The sequence below is a fragment of the Pogona vitticeps genome, chromosome 2 (genome assembly GCF_051106095.1).
Source record: "Pogona vitticeps strain Pit_001003342236 chromosome 2, PviZW2.1, whole genome shotgun sequence".
NCBI classification, from domain to species: Eukaryota; Metazoa; Chordata; class Lepidosauria; order Squamata; family Agamidae; genus Pogona; species Pogona vitticeps.
This window is the reverse complement of record NC_135784.1, coordinates 13,437,081-13,454,032: the sequence shown is the minus strand read 5'-3', so window position 1 is coordinate 13,454,032 and position 16,952 is coordinate 13,437,081. Positions and strand designations below refer to the sequence as shown.

General features: G+C 45.3%; 1 protein-coding gene across 6 annotated transcripts in view; it reads right to left on the bottom strand.

The window, feature by feature from the left end:
- The window catches only part of LOC110070854 (class I histocompatibility antigen, F10 alpha chain), a 31,781-nt gene that overhangs the window by 5,321 nt on the left and 9,508 nt on the right, over positions 1-16,952 (bottom strand). For all 6 annotated transcript variants that reach the window (XR_013542542.1, XR_013542543.1, XM_078387942.1 and 3 more), the window contains exons 2-5: positions 16,513-16,788; positions 14,335-14,610; positions 6,036-6,320; positions 566-649 (exon numbers count right to left, since the gene is read on the bottom strand). Coding sequence is in view for 4 of the 6 variants with exons in the window: in XM_078387942.1 (XP_078244068.1) it covers positions 566-649; positions 6,036-6,320; positions 14,335-14,610; positions 16,513-16,788 (921 nt within the window). In the remaining 2 variants the exon portion in view is untranslated. The remainder of the gene's footprint in view (positions 1-565; positions 650-6,035; positions 6,321-14,334; positions 14,611-16,512; positions 16,789-16,952) is intronic.

Sequence of the window (16,952 nt, the reverse complement as noted above, 5' to 3'; positions counted from 1 at the left end):
AGGTCTCCTGGTAGCAACAAACAATTTCATTGGCTCCCTTGGAAACCCTCCTGCCTCCGGCCCCTCCCTTCTAGAACTCTGGAGTTGGGCAACCATTGTTCTCTCAGATGTTGTTAAACAACAACTTCCATGATCCTTTGAAACTGTTCACAGTAACCAGAGCTAATGGGAGTTGTTGTTCAAGAACACCTACAGGGCTACTTTCGTCTCCCTCTGCCCCAGAAGAACCCTGAGGTGCAACTTAGGTCAGCACAGAAAGGAGGCGACGCTTCCCATGATACTCTGAGAAGGGGAGATCTGGGGGTGTCCCTCATCATTTGGGAAGGTTTCAAATGAAGAACCTGCCAAGCCTCATTTCGGCTTGAGACACGTGGGGATCCCTGGGAAAGAGGAGCAGACCCAAGATGCTCATGACGAGCCCTGACGGAAGGTGTAGGAAGAGAGCAGGGAAGCCCAGGCCATAGGCCTCCTCTCAATTTTCTCCCTGAAGGGAGACTCCACAGGAAAACGCCTCCCTCCAACCCCACAGCAACCTCCCAACCAAGGCATTCACTCCTTGACTTACTGATGTAGAACCAGGCGCCAGCAATCCAAGTCACGATCAGGAGAGCCACAATGACGCACCCAATAATGAGCACCAAGTTGGAAGCTGAAAATGAATAGGGAGAAAGAATAACTGATGACAAATCCAGAACCCTCCTGCCCTCTTGAGGAGGAGATGAAAACTGGCTAAAGGGGTTGGGGAGCCCACAGGGTTAAAAGATGCTAAAGTGAATGAGAGTGATGGAGATTTGAAGAAGGCGGTTGCAACACCCAAACAGAGAGGTTACTTGTCAGTAACCACGGTCCTTCGAGTGGTCCTCTGTCAATCCACACTAATGGGTTTTTCTGCGGCTGCGCAGGACGTCTCGGAATATTCTAGAGCTTCAAAGACATTATTAGTAGGACGTTGCCCCCTGGTGTGCATGCTCCGCCCGCCCGTTACCTCAGTTCTGAATGTCCGCCGCTGTCAAAAGCTCTGACCCCCATGAAGCTCAAGACAACAAGTGACGGACATTGGGGAAGGTGGGCGCGACATGTGGATTCACAGAGGGCCACTCGAAGAACCAGAGTTACAGGTAAGTAACCTTTCTTCTTCATGGCCTCTGTGAATCCACACTTACCGGAAGGAAGGCTGTCATACCAACAATGAAGTCAGCACAGCTCTTCCGAAACTTGCTTCCTTCTTGGCCCTGACATCGAGACGAAAGCGTGTCACAAAAGTCGAGGGTGTAGATCAAGTGGCCGCTTGACAGATGTCAGGGACTTCAATGCCACACAACAAAGCTGTAGACGTTGCCATAGCTCTAGTAGAGTGCGCCTTTAGTACCTCTGGTGGAGTCTTGCCTGACAGTTCGTAAGCCAGAGACAATCCACTTTGATAGTGTCTGCGAGGAGGCAGGAGAACCCTTTCGTGGTCCATAGAAACAGGCAAAAAGTCTGAGAGAAACACTAAAATCTTTAGTTCATGAAACATAAAATGCCAGGGCACGACAAACATCGACGGAGTGGAGCATGCACTCAACGTCAGAAGATGGATTAGGGAATAACGCTGGGAGAATTAGAGGTTGATTGACGTGGAAATCAGAGATCACTTTGGGAAGAAAAGACACATTTGGATATAACACCACCATGTCAGGGAAAAACTGAATATATGGGTCATCAGCTCAAAGAGCAGCCAGTTCACTTGCTCGACATGCAGAAGTTATCGCCACAAGGAACAACGTTTTAATGGAAAGAAGTTTGAGGTTTGCAGAAGCCATGGGCTCAAATGGAGGGTGACCCAGTGCACAAAGAACGACCTGGAGAGACCACCTGGAAAGTGGAGGTCAGACAGGTGGATGCATATTTCGCAGTCCTCTGAGGAATCTCTTTAACGTGGGATGAGAGAACAAATGGGAGGCTTCAGACCCTTCAGGTTGATAAGAAACTATTGCAGAAATGTAAACTTTAAAAGTTGAATGAGCCAAACCTTGGTCAAACAGGTAACGAATGAACTTAAGAAGGGCATCCAAAGAAACTGGAATTGTGGGCAATTTCTGTGATTGAGCAAATTTGATAAATGAATTCCATCTGTAAGAATACAATAATTGAGTTGATGGCTTTCTTGCTTTATTCAGGACTTCAGCCACTTTGGGAGAATTCTCCACACAGATGTAGAGAGCCGAGGTCGGGGTGGGAAATTCGGCCCTCGTCCTGAGTGAGTAGGGAAGGTTGAAGTGGTAACCTGAGAAATTCGGAGGTCATGGTCCTGAGAGTGGTGAACCACAGTTGACAAGGCCACCACAGTGCTATCACTATGGCATCTCAATCCAGCTGACAGATACTGATTACAGTGGGGTCTTGACTTAAGAACGGCTTGAGTTAAGAACATTTTGACTTAAGAACCGCTCTCATAGGAAAATATTGACTTAAGTACTTAGATTTGAGTTAAGAACTGAAAAAAACCCACATGGGAGGCAGGGAAAGTGCAAACTGTGAACTTTCAGTTAACTGTTGGCCAGTGAAAAGGGTGCCTGTCTGCTTCCTCACTCCTCCCAGCGTTTAGAGAGTGGATTGGGAGACAGTCTTCAGACTGCCTGGTACTGTATTTTCCCTGCCTTCCCTGAACCTTTCTTGACCTAAGAAAAAAAGAAACAAAATATCCCCCTCCAGTGGTCGAAGGTGGAATAGCAGCTTCCCATTAGTTTCTATGGATGGAAAAGAGCAGATACGGATCAAATGGTTCTCAATTCATTCCTATGGGAAATGCATATTTGACTTGAGAACATTTTGACTTGAGAACCACCTTCCAATACGGATTAAGTTCTCAAGTCAAGACCCCACTGTATCGTCCTCTGGATGAGTGGAATGGGCGGAAACAGGTAAAGTAGGGCGTCTTCCCAATCCACCGTGAAGGCATCGCCTAGAGGGTTCTCTCCTCTACCTGCTCTAGAGCGGTATCTGCTGCATTTGGTATTGCTTTGGGTGGTGAAAACATCCAGACCTGGTGTCCCCCACCGACTGCAGAGAAGAGAGAAAATGTCGTTGTCGAGGGCCCACTTGTGAGGCTGGGTGGTAAGACAACTCAGACGGTCGGTGACCTCATTGTCTTCTGTAGCCACATGAAGTGCCACTGGAAACACATGGTGATCGTAACACCACTCCCACAGCTGGATCGCTAGATATAGAAGATGTAAGGAGTGGAAGGACATGGTATCGAGATGGACGTGGGAGAAGCACCACTTCCCAGTATTGTGGAGATGTAGAAATATGCTGTCTCTTTGCTGTTCTCTTCCGGGGAGGAGACTGAGATACCGAAACCTCCAAGTTCAATAAATGTATGACCGTTGCCCGCCCGGTCAAAACAGGGCTAGAATGGTCTGAGGCCAGGCTGGAGGTGACATCAGCCTCTGGATGGTCATGACTTGATGAAATGCTTGGTAGCGAGACCAAAGGTCAGGCTCGAGCTGGAGGATTAGCTTCTCTAGCCTCCGAAAGAGAGATTTGTTTGTTTGTTTGTTTATAGCCTGCCCATTGGTCAATTGACCACTCTGGGCAGCTAACAACACTTTAAAATAAAACAATTTATAACATCAATATACAAAACCAGTACTCTATTGTTTAAAATGGAAAGAAACAAAAGCCTTGTTCCAGGGTGTCTCTGCTCCCGCCAACCTAGCGGTTCGAAAGCATGCAAATGCAAGTAGATAAATAGGGACCACCTCGGTGGGAAGGTAACAGCATTCCGTGTCTAAGTCGCACTGGCCATTTGACCACGGAAGATTGTCCTCGGACAAAACGCTGGCTCTATGGCTTGGAAACGGGGATGAGCACCGCCCCCTAGAGTCGAACACGACTGGAGAAAAAAATTGTCAAGGGGAACCTTTACCTTTACCTCCTACAAATGGGATCTCAATCATTGTAGCTGGAGTTTCAGGGCTGGTTTTGTCAATTTCTTACACTCAGGGCAATCTTGCATTTGATGACTCTCGCCCAAACAATACAAGCAGTGATCGTGGTCATCAGTGAAAGGTATTTTACTAGTACATGACGTGCAATGTTTGAAGGGCCATGAGGAGGCCATAAAAAGGTGGGAATGGAAGGGGGGAAGGGAAAGACAAATAATAACTCACAGGGAAACGTCCACAAAAAAAAAACTTGATTTAGTCTGTAATCAGAAGAGTAATTGTTAAAACAGTCCAAGAATCAATAAACCGATAATAGAAATGCAATATGATCACTAGCTCTAAGTCAAGAAGTCCGATTTTAACGGCGGCTAAAAGGAATTGAGGTAACGGGCAGGAGGAGCATGCGCACCAGGGGGCAACACCCTACTAATAATGTTTTTTAAGCTCTAGAATAGTCTGAGAAGTCCTGCGCAGGCACAACAAAACCCATTTGTGTGGATTCACAGAGGCCACAAAGAAGAACCAGGAAAGTTCCTCAATGGGGAGGCCACTGATCATGAAGAAGGGGCTAAGATTCTTCCGGAACGCTGCCAGAAGCTGGTGCCTGGCTAGGCATCTCATCTGCAGCAAAATGCTTGCCATGAAGGGGCTAAATAATTTTGAGAGTGCAGAATTCACTACAAGTTGCATTTTCAGTTTCATTTGGAGGAACCACTTCAAACACTCGTTGTGTTGACCTATTTTTTTTATTTGTTCATTGCAAACAGCTGAAAGTCTGTAAATTTTGATGATACAGTGGTGCCTTGACATATGAACGTCCCAACATACGACCACTTTGAGTTGCAACGAGCTCCGACCACAAAATTTTGCTTCGACTTGTGGTCGGTGCTTCGAGTTGCAACTGGAAAAGGGCAGGGGAAAAGGTTGCTAACTGTTGGTCGGCGAAGTGGCTGCTTCTTTATAGGTCTTTCACCCCAACGGTTAGAGTGAGTGCATTGGAGACGGCTTCAGACTGCCTGGAGTTGCTTTGTGCTCCTGAGTAAGTACATTTACTTTGTTTTGCAGGGTGGGGTTGGGTTTGGGGGGGTTATGTTTCTGTGCTGTGATTTTGTGTGTGTTTTTTCCCAGCCCCATGGCATTCCACTGGGGCTGGCTGTATGTGTGTGGGGGATTGTTTTTGCATATTTTTCCCAGCCCCATCATGTTCCGCTGGTGCTGGCTGTGTTCTTTTGGTTTTGGTAATTTTTTCCGGCTCCGATGCGTTCTGACAGGGCTTGCATCATTTTTTGTTTTGGTTTTTTGATAGCTTCTTTTTCTGGGGCTTGCAGTGTTTTGTTTTTATTTTATATTATTTTTTGTTTTTTCTTCTGGAACGGATTAATCGTGTTCCAATGCATTCCTATGGGAAATGGTGCTTCAACTTATGGCCATTTCCAGTTACGCCCATCTTCTGGAATGGATTATGGTCGTAAGTCGAGGCACCACTGTAAACCTGATTTGCAATGGGGACTTAATAATTTTGATTACAACTGTAGATTGTATAGATGGCTACTCAACCCCCCCTGCATAACTGGGCTTCGGATGCTTTTTATTCATTGCTGTTAATACTTATTACTGTTTAATTCACTGTATTTTTATCTAAGTTTTTCATGTAAATATTCTTATATTTGTCTTGATTCCATTTACTGAGGAAACAATACAATATTATATTAGTACGTCGATTGGAATCTATGATTCTTATGCTGAAATAATATTAAAGATACCATAATTTAGCATTTTGTTTGTAATTTGCAAACACATCATTGGATCATAGCCACTTAGGCTTAGAGGTAAAAAGACAGTCAGCAGGCTGTAACCACGAGACAGGAAGCTGTATTTGGATGGAAGGAATTGTCAAAAGGGCTACACTGGGATTAAAAACAACAACCAAATTCAAATCACATGTTTTTTGGCAGTGAGGATCCTACTGGGGTCTGTGTGCTGATCCATCTGGAGATGCTGCTGAGGGACTCTTGAGTCTCACTCCTCCCTCGGTGAATAGGCCAAAATCTCTCTTTCTGCCCCCACCGAGAAGGCAGCCTCTCCTCCGCCCCTCCTGCCACTCACCAGGCGCCTCCCAAGCCAAGACCAAAGGCTCCCCCAGGCTGGCATGGTCCACGTGGCACCGGTACTGGTCTCTCTCTTTGGGGTCGATCTCGATGCTGAGCCAGGCGTGGTAGGTCCCGTCCAGGTAGGGGGCCACGCTCCTGTGGAAAGTGCCTTCCTGCAGGACCTCTCCCTCCTTCCTCCAAGTGACGTCAATCTCCTTGGGGTAGAAGCCGTAAGCCTGGCAGACGAGGATCTCCCTGCCATCGTAGCCCTCCTGGTGTGTCACCTTCCCCACAGGACGATCTGCAAAAGAATAGCAGGGCTGGAATGAAGATGGAGCCCCTTCCTGGGCCTGGCAGGACGGTGGCTTCGCTTCGATCCCGTGGGACTCTTCTGTTCTTCCCCACAAATCCCTCCCCCCCCCGGAGGACGCTTGAGAGATTTTCTTTTACAGCGAAAAGGAAGGGAATAAGCAGAGCTTTTACTGGTATCCTGAAATGACCCAAAAAGACTCAGCTGCCACAGAGATAGGGTGTGAAAGGCAGACATACCTTGTAGCTGAGGGACAAGCAAAACTGGAATCATTTTAATATTTGCCTTACAGGAAGGCTCTCTGCACTGGCCACTTTTTGCTCTCTCTCATCAGTTCCTTTGCTGGTGTTTGTTTGTTTGTTTATTTATTTATTTATTTATTTTATTTATATCATGCCTATCTGGTCGTGTCAGGACCACTCTAGGCGGCTAACAACATTAAAATCAAACAGTATCTCCTTCATGGAATGCTGCCTCAATGTGGTGAAGGGGCTTGAGTAACTCAGAGAAGCTATGGGCTATGCTGTGCAGGGACACCCAAAACGAACAGGTCACAGTGGAGAGTTCTGACTAAACGTGCTTGCAGGCCACTCCTGTAACTTTGTCAAGAAAACTCCATGCACAGAAACCAAGGGCTAAAAGATATGACACTGGAAGATGAGCCTCTCAGATCAGAAGGCGTCCAACATGCTACTGAGGAAGAGCGGAGGACAAAGACAAGTATCTCCAGAGCTAATGAGGTGGTTGGGCCAAAGCCAAAAGGACGCTCAGCTGCAGACGCGCCTGGAAGTTAAAGGAAAGTCCAATGCTGCAAAGAAAAATACTGCATAGGAACGTGGAATGTAAGATCTATGAACCTTGGGAAGCTGGAGGTGGTCAAACAGGAGATGGCAAGAATAAACATTGATATCCAGGGCATCAGTGAATTAAAATGGACAAGAATTGGCAAATTCAATTCAGATGATTATCATATCTACTTTGTGGGCAAGATTCCCATAGAAGGAATGGAGTAGCCCTCATAGTCAACAAAAGAGTGGGAAAAGCTGTAATGGGATACAATCTCAAAAATGACAGAATGATTTCAATACGAATCCAAGGCAGACCTTTCAACATCACAGTCATCCAAGTTTATGCACCAACCACCAATGCTGAGGAGACTGAAATTGACCAATTCTATGAAGACTTACAACACCTTCTAGAACTGACACCAAAGAAAGATGTTCTTCTCATTATAGGGGATTGGAATGTTAAAGTAGGGAGTCAAGAGATAAAAGGAACAATAGGTCAGTTTGTCTTTGGAGTTCAAAATGAAGCAGGGCAAAGGCTAACAGAGTTTTGTCAAGAGAATAAGCTGGTCATCACAAACACTCTTTTTCAATAACACAAGAGGCGACTCTACACATGGAAATCACCAGATGGGCAATATCGAAATCAGATTGACTATATTCTCTGCAGCCAAAGATGGAGAAGCTCTATACAGTCAGCAAAAACAAGACCTGGAGCTGATTGTGGCTCTGATCATCAGCTTCTTATAGCAAAATTCAAGCTTAAACTGAAGAGAGTAGAAAAAACCACTGGGCTAGTCAGGTACAATCTAAACTAAATCCCTTTGGCAGCAATGAAAACCATCCCAAAGAAAAGGAAATGCAACAAAGCAAAGAGGCTGTCCAATGAGGCCTTACAAATAGCAGAAGAGAAGGGGAACAAAATGCAAGGGATAGGAAAAGTTACAGAATTGAATGCAGACTTCCAAAGAATAGCAAGGAGAGATAAAAGGGCCCTCTTAAATGAACAATGCAAAGAAATAGAGGAAAATAATAGAAAAGGAAAAACCAGAGATCTGTTCAGGAAAATTGGAGATATTAGAGGAACATTTTGTGCAAAGATGAACATGATAAAGGACAAAAATGGGAGGGATGTCACAGAAGCAAAAGACATCAAGAAGAGGTGGCAAGAATACACAGAGGAATTATACCAGAAAGATTTGGATATCCTGGACAACCCAGATAGTGTGGCTGCTGACCGTGAGCCAGACATCCTGGAGAGTGAAGTCAAGCGGGCCTTAGAAAGCATGGCTAACAACAAGGCCAGTGGAGGTGATGGCATTCCAGTGGAACTACTTAAAATCTTAAAAGATGATGCTGTTAAGGTGCTACACTTAATATGCCAGTAAGTTTGGAAAACTCAACAGTGGCCAGAGGACTGGAAAATATCAGTCTACATCCCAATCCCGAAGAAGGGCAGTGCTAAAGAATGCTCCAACTACCGTACAATTGTACTCATTTCACACGCTAGCAACGTGATGCTCAAAATCCTCCAAGGCAGGCTTCAGCAGTATGTGGACCAAGAACTTCCAGAAGTACAAGCTGGATTTCGAAGGGGCAGAGGAACTAAGACCAAATTGCTAACATGTGCTGGATTATGGAGAAAGCCAGAGAGTTCCAGAAAAACATCTACAGTGGTGCCTCGCTTAGCGACGTTAATCCATGCAGCAAAAATTGCTGCTAAGTGATTTTGTCGCTAAGCGATATTAAAAAGCCCATAGAAACGCATTAAAACCTGTTTCATGTGTTCCTATGGGCTAAAAACTGACCTTAAAGCGAAGATCCTCCATACAGCAGCCATTTTCGGTGCCTCTAAAGCGAGGAATCCGTGCGAAAACACAGTGGGCAGCCATTTTGTTTGCACGGCGGCCATTTTGGAACCGCCAATGATCAGTAAGCGAAACAGGGAACCGAACATCGCAAAGCAAAAAAACCCATAGGAAACATCGCAATCGCAAAATATGTGTCGCTGTGCGGTTTTGTCGCTAAATGGAGGCACCACTGTACTTCTGCTTCATTGACTATGCAAAAGCATTTGACTGTGTGGACCACAGCAAAGGTATGTCCAGATTTAAATGTGCAAAAATGACCTAGGTTTCTGGAATGTGCGGTATGGCAGAAATGAAAAGTAAAAAAAGGTTTCCTGTGAATAAAAACAGTGACAGAATGTCAACTAGGCCAATTTAGTTCGTGCATGCAGATTTGGCAGGACCATTCAAATCCAGTGCAGGAGGGGCCAAATTCATTCTACTAATTGTTGATGATTTTTCAAAGTTTTCCTGTCTTTATTTGTTAAAAGCAAAGAGTGAAGCATGTGCAAAGTTAAAACAATGGGTAGCAATGATTGAGAGGTGTTTTCCCCGTAAGTGAAGTCAGTTTCAGACTGACAGGGGTGGGGAATTCCTGGGTCAAGATTGTCAGCAGTGGCTGGAAAGCAGGGGCATAATTCACAGAAAGACCAACCCTTATTGTTCTGCAGAAAATGGTGTTGCAGAGTTGGTCTTTCTGTGAACAGGGTACAGGTTCTAGGATGGAGGTAACAAAATAGTAATTTCAAGAAGTGCCAGTTTTGAAATACACTCAGGGTGGAAGGCAATTCACACTAATTCAGAGGTATTTATACCTTTCAACACTGAGGTGCGGGCTCAAGCTCAGACAAATGGTCAAGGTTCAGCTATGCCAAAGGTAGTTGACAAAGATGCACCCAAAGGCACAGACATCTCCTATAAAGCGTAAAATTGAACAGGAAGAAGATGCAGAGGATGTGGCACAAGAGACTGAGGAAATTGAGCAAGTGATCATTCCTCGCAGGTCAAATAGAGCAAACAAGAGTGTACCACTAGAAAGATTTGTAGTAAATGAAATCAGAGTACGCCAGGTAGGTTGTGAGCCTCAAAGTTATAAAGAAATGCTAGAACTTCCAGAGGATGAGCAGGAGAAATGGAACTCAGCAATGGATTCAGAGTTCGAATCACTTGTAAAGCAGAAAGTGTTTGAGGTATGTGATTTACCATCATCGCATAGTGCAATAGGCGCAAAGTGGGTGTTCTGTAAAAAGGTGTTGTCAGGTGGCACATTGAAGTACAAGGCAAGATTAGTGGCACAGGGTTTTTCACAAGAAAAGTCCATTTCTTATAACAAGACATATGCACCCACATCCAGAGCAGAACCTTTGTGATTGGTATTATCTCTAGCAGCGAAACAAAATTGGGTAATTAATCATTTTGACCGTGACACCCGTATATCTGAATGCACCATTACAAGAAATTCTTTACATGAAACAAGCACATGGATATGAATCTAATAAACCCCAAAAGGTCTACAGACTAAAAAAAAAGGCCCTTTATGGATTGAAACAAAGAGCAAGATGCTGGCATCAGTGTTTGGATAAAACAGGTTTCAAGAAAAGTGCGGCAGACCAGTGTGTCTACACACAAAAGGGTCTGGAGATGAGTTCATGATATTGTGAAGGAGAGCAGCGTAGTGTGCCATCCTCTGATGAGAGCAGACAAAAGATAACAACTGGTTGCGCAGTGGGGGAGTTGATTAAATTAGGAGAAACTGGGAGGAATAAGGCGGTGGAGATATTCCTAGCAGAGAGCAGACAAGCAAGAAAAGGGGAGGAGCTGGAATTGATATGAGATGGGACGAGACTATAAAAGATGAGGGTGAGGAGAAAAAGGGGGTAAAACGTGATGTCGAGAGAGAAGACAAGGGCATTCAGACAGAAGAGTTACAAAGGTATGGAACAATCGAACTGGTCTTTGAGTTCCCGAACCCCAGAACCGGTAGGGGTTTGTTGCCCCATTCCCTAGTTCAGTGGAGAAGGAGAAGATAAAGCCTAAAGTGGAATGGAGTATGATAGTACCACGATCACAGGGCATAGGGAAGAAGATGACGTACACTGGTACCACCAGCTACCTCCCATTGCGGGACAATCTGTGCAGCTTTGAGCTTCCTGACATGGCCCAAACCCGAACAAGGTCCGCATGGGATGACGAAGAAATAAATGCTGGAGGGACTTCGAATGTGACACGTGTTAAGAGTTATAAGTTCCTACCTGAGTTGAGTTGTTTGGATCCATTCTATGTTAACAACCAAGAAGTGAAAAGAAATAAAGAAACCATGTTTATACCATTATCTTCATCTCCGACCATTTTTCCCCACTGAAAAGAAGGATCCGCCCCTCTTAGAGAAAGAACCCAATCACAGATATTATTGGCTTACATTGATGATCTGTATATTACAGCTAAGTCAAAGAAATTAGTACAACAATTTGCACAGCAACTTGGAGAACATTTAAAGTTGAAAGATCTGGGAGAAGTACAGTACTATCGAGGCATAGATATACTGAGGAACAAAAAGGGTGATACTTTCTTAAACCAGAAAAGAAAAATAGAACAGTTGATAACAACATTTGGATTAACAGATGCAAAGATAACTAAGGCACCTATGTCACCAGAATTCCTGAAAAACACATGTGATGAATGTTTTCAAAATGTGGAATTATATCAGTTTGGAATTGGAAGTTTGTTATATCTAGCGCTATGGACACGTCCAGATATTGCATTTGCAGTAGGCTATCTGAGCAGGAAAGTTGCTAAACCTACATAAAGCAATTGGCAAGGTTTAAAAAAGGTTCTAACATACCTAAAAGGGACCGTGGATTATTGTTTAAAATTGCCTAAAGATGGACCAGAAACACCTGTTATGTATGCAGATAAAGTGGTGCCCTGCATGACGACGATAATTCATTCCGTGAAAACTGTTGTTTTAGCGAAATCATCGTCACGCAAAAATCCTTTCCCCATTGGAATGCATTGAAACTCGTTTAATGCGTTCCAATGGGGAAATACCTCATCGTTTTATGAAGATCGCCCATAGGGAAGCCATTTTGCGAGCGCCGATCAGATGTAAAAACGGCTGTCCTGCGAAGCATGGGTCCGGAAAACACAGGGCAGCCATTCTGCGAAGCCGACGATCAGCTGTAGAAATCGTCGTCTTACGAACAAATGGTCCACGAAGCACGACCAAATCAACGTCCAGTGAAAATTGCCCATTGAAATCACTGTTTTGCAAATCGTTATAGCGATCGCAAAATATCATCGTTATGCGGATTCGTCATTTAGCAGGTTTGTCGTCTAGCGAGGTAGCACTGTAGTCTGTAACAGGTTATGTAATTCAATATGCAAATACAGCAATAGGCTGGAGAACCAGAAAACACACAATAATTGCGGTATCTACAACAGAAGCAGAATTTGTCACATTATATGGTTGAAGTTATATGGTTATATGGTTGAAGTTATATGGTTGAAGCAGTTACTCAAAGATGTACAGGTAAAATGTGAAATATCAATTACTATTTTTGAAAATTCATAGTCCTGTATTGCAATGGCTAATTCAGAAAGTATAAAAGCCAGGACTAAACATGTGGATGTAAAATACCAAAACATGAAAAATATAATACAAACAGGAGTAATTGAATTAAGATATTGTGAAACAGAAAAGAATCTAGCTGATATGTTTACAAAGCCTTTAAGTATTCAAAAACATGAACATATGGTAAACAGGTTGAGAATGCAAAAATACACCAAGTATAAAAGTTTGTATGAATATGCAAAACCACTTGTCATAGCTATCCACAGGAAATCTTCGAAGGGGTGTCAGAATATTGATCTGAATACTAGAGAATGATGTCTCTTTAAGAAAACAACCTTATCTATCTCCTGAGAAATCTATATGTGGGACAGGAAGCAACAGTTAAAACTGGATATGGAACAACGGATTGGTTCAAAATTGGGAAAGGAGTACGACAAGGCTGTATATTGTCCCCCGGTTTATTTAAGTTATATGCAGAATACATCATCCGAAAGGCTGGACTGGAGGAATCCCAAACCGGAATTAAGATTACTGGAAGAAATATCAACAACCTCCGATATGCAGATGATACCACTCGGCAGAAAGCGAGGAGGAATTAAAGAACCTCTTAATGAGGGTGAAAGAGGAAAGTGCAAAAAATGGTCTGAAGCTCAACATCAGAAAAACTAAGATCATGGCCACTGGTCCCATCACCTCCTGGGAAATAGAAGGGGAAGATATGGAGGCAGTGACAGATTTTACTTTCTTGGGCTCCATGATCACTGCAGATGGTGACAGCAGCCATGAAATTAAAAGATGCCTACTTCTTGGGAGGAAAGTGATGACAAACCTCAACAGCATCTTAAAAAGCAGAGACATCACTGAATAGTCAAAGCTATGGTTTTTCCTATAGTGATGTATGGAAGTGAGAGCTAGACCATAAAGAAAGTTGACCACCAAAGAACTGATGCTTTTGAATTGTGGTGCTGGAGGAGGCTCTTGAGAGTCCCTGGACTGCAAGGAGAACAAACCTATCCATTCTAAAGGGAATCCTGTGTGCTCACTGGAAGGTCAGATCCTGAAGCTGAGGTTCCAATACTTTGGCCATCTCACGAGAAGAGAAGACTCCTTGGAAAAGATCCTGATATTATAGGAAAATGTGAAGGAAAGTGGAGAAGGGGACGACAGAGGACGAGATGGTTGGACAGTGTCACCAAAGCTACTAACATCAATTTCACCCAACTCCGGGGAGGCAGTGGAAGACAGGAGGGCCTGGCATGCTCTGGTCCATTGGGTCACAAAGAGTTGGACACGACTAAACGACTAAACAACAACAAGAAAAGTGATGACAATGATGGACATGTTCAGTGGATATCTGCTGAGTCACTATACATCTGATGCAATCCAGGTAGCAAGAGTGCATCAGCAAGATGGATATAAAAGTAACCAAGTTGGTACCATGCTTCTGTGGGTGAAGTTTGAAGAGCTGCATGTGATGTCTGGAATGCTGTAAATAGTTGCTGTAAATATTTTCTAAAAGTACAAGATAAAAGCCTTCGCTGAGAAAGACAACGGCTTGTCTGAGAGTTATATTGTTGAAATCTCTCACAGTAAAAGTTCCACTGTGTCTTATCTTTTACTGCTCTCAGGAGAAGAGAAAGCCTAAATTTTCTTTCCGGGACTCCTAACTACTTAAAAGTGATTTATCGTCACACACATCCTGACAGTATCCACCCATCTGTCGAGGGGAAGGGACGTCCCTCTCTCGCAAGGACCTCGCTCTCACACCCCCATATTTTCCCTCACTCCCCTGGTTCACTCACCTCTCCTGAGCAGGCTCTCCTTCCCATAGTCCAGGTATCTCTGCAGCCACTCGATGCAAATCTCCTCCAGGTAGTCCTTTCGTCTCTGGGCAAGGGTCGGATCCTTCTCCCACTTCTCTTTGGTGATCTGGGCCTTGGGAAGGGCCGCCGTCCAGGTGAGGGTCTCCTTGTCGAGGGCGATGTAGTCCCTCCCGTCGTAGGCGAACTGCCAATGTCCTCCTTTGCTTCCATCCTCCGTCAGCTCACAGCCAAGCATCTCCTGCAGGGAGTGAAAGCCTGGAAGGGACCCACATGGGGGGGGGGTTGAGAGGAAGAGTGGAGAGGAAGCGGGGGGTCCCTCTCACCTCTCAGCCCCACTTGCCAACCCCACAGATGCAGGATGCCAAGACACAGAGACTTTCCACTATGGAGGGGCTGCTTAGGGGGAGAAAAAGAGCCCATTTGGTGGGGTGTTCCCCCCCCCCATTCCCTGACTCTCTTCTTGCCTCTGGGAAAGAAATGCCAACAGGGAGACACCCCACAAAGAGAGGTGGGGGCAGAGAAATGGCACCTGTAGAAGGGCAGATTCCCCCACTGCTCCCCACTGCGGCCTCAGGGTGCACAGAAAAGAGGGCCAGGAGACAATTGTTGCCCCATTTTCCAACACACCAGCTTGGGGCTCCCCTTCATAACCCACTTTTATGTACCTTCCCCACATCCCCCCCACATTTCCTCACTGTCTCCCCACTTCCACTCAGCCCCCCTGCAAAGATTCAGCAAACTCCGGCTCTAGCTCTCTCCCCGGCCATCCCCACAGGGCCTTCGGGATGTCCCCCCATTGCCTCCCCCCACTGGTGTGATCCCCTCGGCGACATCTTAGCTCCATTTTCCGGTACCCATAAAAGAGGAAAACCAAGGAATCTCTTCTGTTCTCCTTCCTCCGGAAAACGGTATTCCATGGGGGAGATCTGGGAGAATCCTTGGGGAAAGAATCCTTCCTCAGGTCAGGGAGTATCCAGAGAACAAGGAGGATCCCCCTCCCCGCTCTCCCCTCCCCACCCACTTCCACAGGGAAGAGGGGCAGCCATTTCCCACTTTCCGAGAAGGAGCCCTGACTGCCCTTTTCCCTCCATTAACTCAGGAGCTGCTGCTTGGAGGGAGGAAAACCCACACATTCTGGAGCTTCTGCTTAGAAAAGAGGCTCCATCTTGCCCAAGATGAGAAGGGCAGAGGATTTGGGGCAGAGAGAACGGAGATCTGCTTTACCACCAAGCGAAATGGCTATAGTGCTGTGGCCTGAATTCAGGCAACTTTCACCTAAGCTGGCTGCCAACTGGTTCTGTCACAAAGAGATGATCCCCAAGAGATAAACTTGACAAGATGAAACACATACACAACCACACACCAGTGCTGGCAATACAGGTATGTCATGTATATTGTCCTTCTGCGAACCCTCCACGTAAGAAATGGCCCCACAGGGCCAGAATTCTTGACCCTCCCAGTCGTCAATGTTAAATACAGTGGTGCCTCACTTAACGACGTTAATTCGTTCCAACGAAATCGCTGTAGAGCAAAAACGTCATAAAGCGAAATTTAAAAACCCATTGAAACGCATTAAACCCCGGTTAATGTGTTCTAATGGGCTAAAAACTCACCGTCCAGTGAAGATCCTCCATACGACGGCCATTTTTGGTGCCTGTATAGCGAGGAATCCATCCAAAAACACAGTGGGGAGCCATTTTGAGCACCTGGCGGCCATTTCGAAAACCCGACAATCAGCTGTTTTGATTGTTGTCATGCGAAGAATCGGTTTCCGAAGCAGGGAACCGATCTTCGCAAAGCGAAAAAAAAACATTTAAAACATTGTTTTGCGATCACAATTGTGATCGCAAAAACATTGACGTGAACCGGATTCATCGTAATACGGGGTAATCGTTAAGCGGGGCACGACTGTATCACTCAAGGATTCCCAGCACACTGGGAAGGGTCAAATCCTGCAAAGTTTCTCCCAGTTGGCTACTTGTATCAAGAATTGCATTGTTACCTCACAGACTGATAGACAGTAACTGCTAACTGAAAGTAGGGCTTAGCGACACATCATCATACTGAAATCTAACAGTTAGTCCTCAAGGTGCCACAATACGTTTGAGAGCATGCGGAATGGGGAAACCATCGCTCCCTCTTCTGCCCACCACTCACCTCCGCTCTGGTTGTAGCGATTTCCTAAGATCGCCAGGTTCTCTCTGAATAGCTGCTCCGAGTTCTTAAACATCTCAGTGCTCTGCTCCTGATACCAGGGATCCTCCTCCTCCACCTTCTCGATCCAGGGCGCTCGAGGTTCCGTTTTCCGGGTGTTGCTGTCGTACTGGACAAAGAGCTGGCCATCCACGTACCCCACAGCGATGAACTGGGGCAGCCCCTGGTTGGGTTCAGACACCCCTGTGTAGAAATACTTCAGGGAATGCGAGGAGGAGCCTGGAAAGGGACAGAGAGGGGGCAGAATTAGGAGGTCCTGCAAATGAGGAAAACACTCTCAAATACTCAGACTTCAGACAATGCACTCACTGAAACCCATCATCAGTATCCAAACTGCCTGTATCTCTTTATAACAGTGGTCCTCAACCTTTTCTGAACCGCGG